This window comes from Calonectris borealis, chromosome 6 (assembly GCF_964195595.1).
Source record: "Calonectris borealis chromosome 6, bCalBor7.hap1.2, whole genome shotgun sequence".
Lineage (NCBI taxonomy): Eukaryota > Metazoa > Chordata > Aves > Procellariiformes > Procellariidae > Calonectris > Calonectris borealis.
Window position 1 is genome coordinate 40,535,798 of NC_134317.1, and position 12,395 is coordinate 40,548,192.

The window sequence follows — 12,395 nt, forward strand, 5'->3', positions numbered from 1 at the left end:
AAATTAATTTATGCAAGAGTGAAAGTAGGGCCAAATTTGGAAAGGCCTCTCTGTTATGAAAATGCAATTAATCTGTAGGTGAATAAATATCAGTGTTAGCAGGTACTTAAATATCAGAATGATTTAATCTGAAAATAATTGAGAATGCACAGCTGAAGTCCATCAGGGATAGGAATGCAGATTATTCTATTTTGATATTTAGCTGTTTTTTTGTGAGGAAGTTCTTGAAATAATAGGATGAGATTTGTTGAACTGATCATTCTTTTGCCTGAAATACTTTGAAACTGGGAGAAACATTCATACACTTTCCAGAGTTCAGAATTGGGCAACCTTCTGTGAATACATTTTATATATTGTTGATATTTCTTCTTTATGCATTTAGTTTCCCTTAAAAAATGCCCAAAGAAAAGATAAAGAGCCAAATATTAAGTTGAACTTTTTCATTATACATGTACCTTTGATAGTTTCTGTTTAAAAAAAGCACATCTAGTTTACTGACACTTATTTTCTTTCAGTGACTTAGATGTTCTGCATTTTAAAATGGATAATTTCACATTTCGGCAGTAGATCTATCGCCACTAATGCTAATTTATGAATTTATGAACGTATGTATTACATCTATATATTAACATTATTGCAATGGATACTACCCAGATTTTAAAAATGTACTTATTTAGACTTTAAGGAACTGAATGACATTAAAATCCCTGTACGCGAACATGGCATACCCTAGGAATTTGCTATGCTTATTGCTCTCAGGAGTGTCTAATCAGGTAATGATGGCACCTAACTTCACTTTAGTCGTAGTATCTCTCAAAATACTGAGAAAAGCCGGTAACGGCAATTACCATTCATCTCTTCCTCTCACTGCATAGCTCCCAGAATTCAAAAGCACTTCTTTGATGGTTAGAAAGGAAAACCAAAATTGATTATTTTAAACCTCTCTGCAAAAGATATTGCTCTCTTTGCAGTACTGTTTCAAGTGCAATGTCAACTATGGCTAGCAGGAGCTCTGCAGGGAGTGCAGTGATCTTGGGTTTCATATGTAAATTTATGCAAAGGGCTTCTGCAAGCCTAGCATGTGTTGTTCTCTCAAACACCACAAGGCACTTCATGCTACTTGATGTGGCAAAGGGAAGAGAGGTTCCCTCTGTTTCACACAGCAAGAGGAGGGCCTGCAGAGTGGATGTAAACAAACAAGACACCCGTGATCCATCATTATTTTTGAAAGTCAGTAGAACTGGAAATTCTCCTGCATCAAAGTTCTGCCTAGAAATAATATCATTTTAGGATATTCTTCATCTTGATCAAAATCATCACTGAGAAAATGAGGGTAAGAAGTAAAAAAATTCTATCTTGATATCTTTAAGCTTCTTAGTATGCCATGGCCCACATACTGTTCATTTATCAGCACAGACATCTCGTCCACATCTTTTTCCACTTCCTGATGTTTCTCGGACGCTTTCCAATAGCAATAGACTTTTGGTCACTGATTACCTTAGAGAGGCATCTATGTGCCTCTACCCTTCTGTAATAAATTTCCCTTCTGCTTGAAACCTCTCCTGAGGACTGTCTGGTTGTTCCCTTTGCTCTGTTCAGTTGTTTGCATTAACAGCACTCACTCCTCAGTCAGCGCTTTTCCATTCTCCCTCCTTTGTGTTTCCCACCAGGACTTGCTGTCTCCAACTGCACGCTTCTGAGTACCTGCAGACAGTCTCATGTTATAGCGGAAGCTGTACCAGAAGTAATCGCGAAGTATTTAATCTTGGACCATAATTTAGAGTGGCGAATTTGAAGAACCCTAAGTTTTTACTTCACCTTCGTTACAGTATGTGATCAGTATGTCTCTGTTCTGGACTGCAGCATCGTGTGAAAGAGGAAAGTGTTGACACAGAATTCCCCTATTATGTTTGTAAAGCGTGTTTTTGACTTACCACATTCATTATGAACCTCAGCTGCTGGGGTGCCTGAAGGAAGAAGAGCCAGCAAAAGAATTGGAGCTGGGACAGGAATGATCCCTGCTTCTCACAGGCATAAAACATCAGTTATCCTGAGGTGTCTCCTTTGAGCTAGTGGGGTAGGTGCTGATATTGCCGTTTAAGTGGGATTAAGAGAGAGCTTGGAACGGATTCTTGTAGTTTTGAATCCATAATGTTTTTTAATAATAGATGTTGTATTGCCTGTTCAAATGCTCACAGTGCACATAAAGCTGGATTAGAGGAGGAAGATGCTTTTGCCCCAGAGCATGCACAGTCAGTGTGCTCTCAAAACCTGCACATTGAACCATAATATCAAGGGATTACAGCAGATCAGTAATCACAATAGGTATGGCAAAAATAACCAAATTCTTACAACAAGTTGTACCAGTTCTACGCAGTGCAAAATTAGGAGTTGTTCATTGATAACTGCTAATAAAGTTGGAGGGGTCTTCTGTAGGAGCCAACAGCGTAGCTCTGAGAGATGATTCTTTCTGCATCGATATCTCGGATTCACCTCACCTCCAGAAGAGCTGGTGTCTCACCAGCTCGTGTCTATTCAAAGCTGTAAAAAATGTCACAGGGAGTGAGAACCAGACCCCGGTTGCTTGGGCTCTGGGTGTTTAGTTGCTTTGAAACATAAATGGTCCTTTGTCACTTTGATTGCGATGGAGAAGTTGAAACTATAAAAGGAAAAAGCAAGTAAAAAAACAGATGGAAAACACTGGTGCTGCCTGTAAATAACCCTTAATCACCCCTTTTCCCCCACTCTTGCTGAAAATAATTATTAAAAATAGACCACTACGCTTTCAAAGTGGTAATCAGTAGCTCTGTATTTTTGCCGGGCTAAGTCATTCCATGTCTTTCTAAGAAGATGCTATTTTCACTTGAAACTGGGATGATTTAAGCCTGATATTTCAAAAATGGGTGGTGATTGATTAGTCATCAGTCTAATAATGGACTACATCTGCATTTTTCCTCCATCTTTATCATATTTTACAGACATCTCGTAATGTGATGTCGTAATTAAGCCAAATTTTGGCTTAATTTGGCTTAATTGGACATTAAAGTCTTTTTCCCTGTAACGACTACAGCAGATTCACCCGTGCCTGCTTGGATTCTCTTGAGATCCCTCTGCCCGTGCTCGCTGCTGCTCAGAAAGCCCAATTCCACCCCGCGGGATGGGGTGGCACAGGGATGGGACTCTGCCTGCTGTGCGTGCCCCCTGTCATTTTTTCTGAGTATAGTTAGTTTTTGCATTACAGAAAGGCCTGAGGTGATAACTCCCATCAGGTTTCTGATGTGCTTCATGCTGTAAATGTGGGAGGTAATGATTCTTTCTCTTAAAAATATTCACTTTAACGCATATAAAATGGCGGTAGAGTTAAGTGACTTAGGATGTGTCCCGCAGGGAGCATCTTAGAAATGCAGATTATTCGAGTCTGTCTCAGTTTGAGGTAGCTGAAGCTATTCCTCATGTGGCCACTTTGTCTACTGGCACTTAATGGCAAGGAGTTTCTACCACACTTTATGTACACAGAACAAACTCCTTTTCCTTAGTGCAGAGACTGGTAACAAGATGGGTAAGACTGGTAACAAGCTCATCAGCCCTTTGTTATGCCAAAGGTTAACCAGATTCCCAATAGTAATGGAAAGGGAAAATAATTATCAAGCTTCTTTCTAGTTAGCAAGGGGCCTAGACCTTGAATCTGTTTCTACTGAGGTTGATGAAAACCTTAGTCTAGACATCATAAGAGTCCCTTAAAATACACTTCACAGCTACATCTGTTTTGAAAGCAAAGGACTTTGCAAATCAGTAAACTTGACTGATTTGACTGTGAACTTGTCATAGTGAAAATGAGTTGCCTGTTCACTCACTATATCGCCTTTTTAAAAATATTTGCGAAAGGTCATGAAACAACTACTGACCTGCCTTCAGAATTAAACTTTGAAGAGGATACTCCTGGGAGGAGTTTATCGCAGTCTAAATTAGATAAAGCTACTTGTTGCAGTTCATATATTATTGATCTTTCAGCAATAAATCCAGAGGTGTGTTCATAAGTAAGAGACATAATTATTCAGTTTTTTATCCTTATCGCTAGTGTAAAACAGCAATTTTCAGGAAATATTTGCCTGAAATCATTATTAATATTCACAAGAAAAAATGTATATTAAAAAAAAGGAAAGAAGGAAACGGATTTTAAAACTTCCTGGAAATTATATAAATCTGATAATTCCTGATGTTACAATTATTTGTGTTACAATGGTTTGCAAGTGCCAACTGAGATTGGGATTATGTTGTCTGTGGGGCTGAGCATACCCATTTTAATGAGAAATCTTCCGTAACATAAAGATGTTCATTAAGTCGGCAGGGAAGGTAAAGAGTAGAGGGTGGAACCGTAAAGGCAATTAAAGGACTTGCAAAGTCCTTTAAGTGGAGCTTGGAACAGAACCAGTCTTTGAATCCAGACTAATTGAATCCTTGTATAAATTCTTTAATTACTTTAGTGTGCACACACAAAAAAAGTCCCAACTTGATTATATAGAATAGGAAGCAGGTCTTACCAGTTTTATGAATCACTCTACATGCTCTTTGATTAGAGAAAGTAATAGAACTGAGCTGTGGCTGCTGCAGCATAAAATGTAGTGTAAATGAAAATCAGTACAATGTAAATCTGCTTTTGCACATTTTCTCCTTGGATCTCATTGTCTCCTTCTTTTACATGTAGGAAAATCAGTCAAGCCCTGATGGTCCAGCTTGCTGTTTAGTGAAAGGTGTCATCAAAAAGATATCATAAAAAAGAGTTTAGTGTCGCAAGAAACAAAAAGAAGAAAATGAAGAGCAAGGCAGAGGGCTTTTCCATGAATAACTAAAATAATCACTGTAAAAGGAATAAAAAAGCCAAAAGCTCATAGCAGAATTCAAAGTGATTCCGCTTTAAAGCTTTTGAAAATGGCCCATGGCCAGAGGCAAATGAGTTCATTCAACATATGACTTATCCCTTTCTTTTTCTTTCAATGGCATGTAGCTTCAAATTATCCTTCAGCTTGATTACATTCCTGGTTTATTTCTTCCTATTGAAAAGTTGTTACCCGCATCTCCAGCTCACTTGATTTAGAAACGGTATGTAATAGAGATGACATCAAGCGAAGAAGTGGTGAAACCTAATAGCTGGCTCATTAACAAAATCCTTTTGGTATCTTTTTAGGTGTTGCAGCTGCCTAGGTATCAGTAATAATTAATGCATTTAATAGTAAGTCTGTGGACAGAGTACGCCAAGGCTGATAAAATACCTGTTAGCATGTGTTGATGTCAGAACCCTGTGTTTTCTTACTTCTGTTTGCAGATGAGGTCTTCTGCCTTTTCACGGAAATCAGGCAAAATATGCGACTGGGCGTTGCACTTTAGGCACAGTTTGTTTATACCAGGCATCTGGGAGGAAATTGATAAAAAGCCTGCAAACTTTTGACAGCAAGAATTGGTTGATCTTGCTACTAAGATAGATTGTAAACCCTTTGGAGCAGGACCCCCTTCTCTAGCTTGTTTACACAGCACCTAGTAGCAGGGTGGGGTGGTGCTCCCAGACCAGGTTTGTGCAGCACTGCTTCTGTTCAAATAGTACCTGCAAGGATCAGGGGGGCTTGGCCTTTCTGATGAGGCCACAAATCACCTCGTGAAAGAGAGCTTAAATAACAAGTTAGGGTGGTTCAGTGTATCTGGTACCTACTAACGATTTGACTGTGTAAATTCCTGCGGGGGGAGATTTGCTTACCCTTGTATTTCTTATTTCTATCTGTAGTGGAAATGGGAGAAAATAAATGTGGCAGAGGATAGGATGGCAAGATTGAAAGAGGGTGGGCTATGGATCTTCTCTAGCTCTTGCCAGCTACTGTAGCAAAATTAATTCATAGGAGGAAGAATCTGTAGTAAAAGTGGATCAGATTGTTTCCCTCATAATTAGTAACAATCCCTTAATCAGGGCCGGTGGGAAGGTCAAAGTCAGCTCTACAGTTACAGTCACTTCGTGGCAGGGACTGTCTCTGATCAATGTTTGCGTAATATCTATTTCAGTTCAACATTCTTGGTGCTATTATGATCTTTTAGCTGGACCATGCTGTTACTTAAGAGAGAAATGTTGTACTGAAAATCCATGGACGCAATTGTGGATGGCATAAGAAGGAGTCACAGAGCACCCACTGGAGTGTCTTCTGTAACTACACTGAGTGGGTTATGTGCAGTCTTACCCAGATGGGCTGTCCGTTGATCTAGTTCAAAATTGCTGAGTTACCAAAGCTGTAATTAAGGAGCATTTATTGAATTGAAGTGAACTGAAGTATATTGGACGTATACAAAACAAGCTTGAAGATAGGCATATTCTAAGCCAAAACAAAACCAACCCCCCAAAAAAGTTATTATTTACTAAAATGCCTCTATGGGTGGAAAAAATCAGAAGTAAAATGCAAGAATATGCAAAGTCATATTAGAGGTTATGAAATAATGGGTATAAGGGATACCAGTGATTTCTTGAGCGGACTGTTGATAATGTTGGACATAATGTTTGCAGAAGAAAGTGAAAAGAGAGAGGATGATGAGGTGTGGAGAGCTGGTCCAGAAGCCAAGTACTTACACTGAGGAATGGAGGGATCTTTCTAGATGCACATACTCAGTTCCTCTTGCCTTTCCTGGCATGATAGATAATGACCTAAGGAAAGGAGACGTCCCACTTGATCACGCTTGTCCCACCCGCCCACTTCGTAGTTGCTGCTGTGTGCCAGCTTCACCGAAACCTCTGCTCAGCTGAGATACGCATCTCTAACCTCTCTGAAAGTCAGGTTACAGGGATCTCGGAATGGGCTTCCAAAACTGGTGATCACTTTTGCGAGAGTTGCTTTATAAAAATCAGCGGTGGGTACATTCATAGTTAATCCAGACTCCATGCTATCTGAAAAGTGTGGGGAGGAGAGGAGAAAGAACTTCAGCTGTTTAGCCCAGAAAATAGTGTCCGAGGCAGGATATGAATGATACTGTAAGTGAAATGCATCAGGGACAGGGAAGAAGGGAGGAGTATTTCTGAAAAAAAACCCTTGTGTGTAACCTAAAGGATATAGATTGCATGTGAACAAGTACTTTTAAACTCTCACTTTATACTTATGTGCTGAAAGATTTTTAAATGCAGTGGGGGGTGGATGGGGGAACTGTTGCTAATCTTCAGTACTTTTATCAAGGCAAGAATATGAAAGCATTGCTTGTAAAAGTAGGAGAGTGGATCTGATGACTCTTCCAGTCTCATATCCATGATGATGCTTTTTTTTTCCCACCATTCAAAATTTGCATTATTGAGATCCAGTTCAAGCCATGCCACAATTTGGAGTGTAGCTGTTGCATTTGGGGTTTTATTTGTTTCCTGAACGCCTCCTTGACCTCATCGTTTGTATAGGCTGAACTTCATGAAAAGCACCAGATGAAATGAAAGAGAATTAAGTGGGTACAGCTGGTGAGATAGTTAAACAAATACCTTCTCCGTAATGCTCAGCACCACTGTGTTGAGGTGTGACGTAGTTACGGTTACTGAGCTTTTTTGCAACACAGCGAGTGCTGAGAGCTTACGCATTGCCAGCTGAATTCTCCAAGCAATGATTACTTTGTTTCTTGGAGTTACTCTGTATTAGTCCCTTTACAAGCAAAAATGGAGTTTTGACATTTTAGATCTCCTCCAAATGAACCTAAAGATTTCATTATACTTATACCATGATAGTGTTTCGCAGGCCATTACTTTCTACTTGAGAAGGCAATGGATATTTTCAGATCTTAATTCCTCTATTTGCTAGATAACTCCACACATTTTCTTGCAGGTATTATTTACGTGAAAGACATAAAAATTAACTGAATCTAAAAAAAGTCGTGGATGCAGCATCTGACCCATGTTTTACCTGATTCTCAGTTCTATACCATTGTGATTCTCCTTCAAAACAATATCCTTTAATCTAATCTTACACTCTTGCATAAATTGGAGAAGACATTGACTTTGATAACTCTGAGTGCATACCAGCTGAGCTGGTTTGGGGATTTTGAATCTTTATTTAGGAAGTTAAAATGAAAAGTAAATGTTTCTACATTGGTAGCTAGGGATTTCTTTCTGTTATGGTGGCAGGAATTAGCTAAACAAAGTTATGTTTGGGCATCCTTTACTTTGCCTTCTTTGATTTCTGCATTTGTTCATATGCTACATATTCAAAATACTTCTGCCACTTTTTTAGTTGTGGTTTGTTTTTTTTTTTAATTAATATTGAAGAGAGGCATGGGGGACGTGATCCTGCTATCTTCTCTTGCATAGATAGTCCCTGCATGCTTCTGACTCACTGAAATGACTGAGATTGTCCTTAGCATGGCTATTAATGAACATACAGCAATGAAGGAGTGTATGTTCTGCTCTAATCTTATGCTTCACATTGAAAACATGAGTAGACAAATTAAAAATCAGGGCTAAAGGGCCATTCCTGTGTCTGAAGAAGAACAACCTTCTGAGAGGTTCCTCCTGAGAAGAAAAGGTGTAATCACAAGCCATGTTCTTAGGGGACACTGGTATCAGAATTCAAAACAACCTCTTTTCTCTTTTTTACTTACAGTTTCTCCTGAACTGTTCTCTTTAAAAGTCATATTGTATTGTTGCTATTCAAGACAACATAGTTGTTAAGAGGCTGTGATAACCTCACATATAATAACTTACATTTATTTAAATACGTACGGTTACTATGTCTGGCATCACTGGGTATCCAGCCCTGTGTCATATGCTTTCTTCTTTGCAAAAGTACAGAAGCAATGCCTTTATTTTGTTTCCAACATTGGCAGGGTGATACGATTGCTTCCTGTGACTCCTCTGGTGTGATGAAGCTCTGGGACATTCGGAAGTCGGTCCCCATTTTATCCATAGATGCCGGCCCACATCCTGCCAACCAGGTCGTCTTTGATCACTCTGGTAGGATTCTTAAAACAACTTTTTCTAAGACGTGTTTTATTTTGAAATCTCTCTAATCTCTCTCTGATTCTGAAGCCAGATAGCATGTGTAAAACAGCATAGATGTGTTCATTTTAAAGAACGGATGCCTGATTGTACCAATGATCAATACACTTGTTTCCTATTGACTAGATTGGCAAATTGGACTAATGGTCCATTTATATAAAATGAAAAGTGTGCAATAACAAAAAGTGCAATTAATTACAAAAACATTACATAAAATACAGAAATTATCACAGGGTAAAAAACTTGGTGAGATTACCTATGTTATAGTGATGTTTATTCTCTATTACTGTTTGTTCTTTTATTTGCTAATTCTGTAGTTGCATTTCATAACCAATCTTACTAAGTCCTCTTATAATCGCCTCAGAACTTCATTGTGTTGACAGGACTGCTTACTATGCACAAAGAATTGAAGTAACCAGTTATTTTTTATCATCAACCATGTATTACCATGTCAGCAATATTGTGAGTGAATGTGCATTTTCATTTGAAGAGGGGCTGTTGTAAAACATTTTTTTTGCTTTAAAACCAATATTAATCTTCAGTTGCAAAGATCAGAAAAGCATTCATGTCTCAGCACAGAATTAGATCCTAGCTTAGGAAATTGTTCATACCCAAAGGTAGTACAATATGATAGGATATAATATGATAATATATAATGTAATATATAAGTATATTGGAAAATATGTATGCATTTGCATTATATGTTGTATGCATAAAATATAATGCTTCAATAGAATATGAGAGGTAATTAAGGAATCGTTTAAACAAAAATAATAGCATGATATTTTGTCATAATGACCCACATACTGTGGAACGCATAATATCAATTTATTGAGTCACTTGGCAGAAAACTTTGCCATCAAATTCTACAGTATTTGTATAGTGATTTTACAGATCTCTCTGCTGTACGATTAAATAAGGTTTTTCCATTTCCAAGGGAAAAAAAATGCATTGACGCTGTCCATTTTTGACAGCTTCCCAAAGACAAGTTTAACCACGATTCTATTTATGTGTGTAATTTGGAATATGAGCTCATTTTTTGTTTAGGAGGATTTGAAGAAATTTTGCATTTTTGTTTCTGGAGTATAATGTTGGGTCATTTGCAAAGGAATCACATCCCTGAAAAATGCAGTAGCAATGTTTCTAGCCAGATGGGAACTTTCCAGTAGAAAGGTTATCAGCTTCAGGTAATCTAAATGGGCAAATTTTTCCATCATTTGGATAAAATCCAAAATTTTCTCTGCAGGAGTAACCACACAACAGAGATATCAAATTGGGATGGATGATCACAGTAAGGCATAATGCAACAGGATGCAATCACACCTAGCTAAAGATAGGAAAATATCTAGCTAAAAGAGACCATTGCAATTCCTGTTGTTTGAAGAGACATAGTGCCTATGTCACCTAATTAGGGACAGACCCCGAGGCATACCGGGCACTATCCACACACACACAAACTGAAAAGGCAATGCCTATTCTGAATAGGTACCTTGTAGAGATACAAGCATGCTAATATCTCTTTGTTATGCAGCAGTATTTAATTTACTTGATGAGTGGCTGGAAAGAATGCATTTTCTGCACTGCATCCGGGGGGAATGATGCGGTATTTTTTAGCACACCTGGCCTTGCTTGGGTGCAGCTGGTTTGGTTACTGGTGGCAATGCAGTGTGGGACCCAATCTGAGGTGAATATCTCTGGGACCCTAGATTTGTGGATGTTTAACTCATGCTGACACCATGTTGTCATAGCTTTTTTTTTTGCTAATAACAGAGTTGCCAAGCTAGCTAAACCAGAGTTAGCCTAAGTAATCCTAAAATGGCCCTTGATACATCAATGAGAGAGGCTGAATGATGCCACAGCAGAGAGCTAGATAAAATGAACCAGCAGGTTCCTGTGTTGTTTGTCTAAATTATTTTTTAACAATGTATTCTGTCGTGGTTTAACCCCAGCCAGCAACTAAACCCCACCCAGCCGCTCGCTCACTCCCCCCCCCCGGTTGGATGGGGGAGAGAATCGGAAGGGTAAAAGTGAGAAAACCCGTGGGTTGAGATAAAGACAGTTTAATAGGGAAAGCAAAAGCCATGCATGCAAGCAAAGCCAAACAAGGAATTCATTCACTGGTTCCCATCGGCAGGCAGGGGTTCAGCCATCCCCAGGACGGCAGGGCTCCATCACGCGTAACGGTGACTTGGGAAGACAAACGCCATCGCTCCGAACGTCCTCCTTCCTCCTTCTTCCCCCAGCGTTATATGCTGAGCATGACGTCGTATGGTATGGAATATCCCCTTGGCCAGTTGGGTCAGCTGTCCTGGCTGTGCTCCCTCCTGACTTCTTGTGCCCCTGCCAGAGCATGGGAAGCTGAAAAGTCCTTGAGTACTGTAAACACTACTTAGCAACAACTAAAACATCAGTGTGTTAGCAACATTATTCTCATATTAAATCCAAAACACAGCACTACACCAGCTAACAGGAAGGAAATTAACTCTACCCCAGCCAAAACCAGGACAATTCATGGATTTGGTCAATTTTAACTATTCAGTCAGTCATTTGAGTGGAGTTAACTAAAAATAATAACCATGTTGAAATAAGTCAAACAGCCGGAATACTCTAAAACAAAAATAAATGGTGATGGGAGAATATATCCTATGTAACTATAATAGCCTGTTGGGCATGGGACATCTGTCTCATTTGGGACCTCTCTCTGTGGAGAAGCTTGGGTGGATTTTTCTGACCTTATCAAGGTGTAGCTTAATTTCCAGCTGTATCCCTCAGTCTCTCCTGGTGATGTTATACCACCTAGTGTATAATACTTAACTGTGGTAATAGTCATAGACACAGGAAACAAATTGTTCAGTGTCTTACAGGTGGATTTAATTACTAGATTAGAGAGCCACGGTTGAGCAGTTTTTTTCTTCTGCCCAGTAATTATTTAAATTATAGCTAATAATGATAGAAGGGATTTATGAAACGTTTGGCAGTATAAGCAAATGAGATTGAGGTCAGAGATAGTAAGGCCCCAACTAATGGAAGATCTTTGTTTGGTTTTCCTTTGTATTGTTTTCAAGTAATTATCATTGCAAATGCAATGTAGACAAACACATCTTATCTGTTGTTTTGAAGTGGTACTATCTTTTATAGGAGTGACGTGCACTGGATGGGAGTTGCTTAACAAAGAGCTAGGACCAAGAATGAGTTTGTAAGTTACTGGAATTCTCCCAATGGCGATATTGCGGATGGTCCTTGCTAACTCTAGTGATCCGAATGCTATTCATCGTATACATGCTTGACCTTAAAGCCATTTTCTGCTTTATCAGAGCCACACTCAGATCTTAAATAAGTTAATGACAAAAGTTGTGTATAAATCTTTCTGCTTTAGCTACACTCTGCCTTAGCTTTT

General features: G+C 38.9%; 1 protein-coding gene across 1 annotated transcript in view; it reads left to right on the forward strand.

Annotated features, from left to right (window-relative positions):
* Positions 1–12,395, forward strand: part of SPAG16 (sperm associated antigen 16) — a 410,239-nt gene that overhangs the window by 289,595 nt on the left and 108,249 nt on the right. The window contains exon 15 of the mRNA XM_075153736.1: positions 8,827–8,953. Coding sequence (XP_075009837.1) covers positions 8,827–8,953 — 127 coding nt within the window. The remainder of the gene's footprint in view (positions 1–8,826; positions 8,954–12,395) is intronic.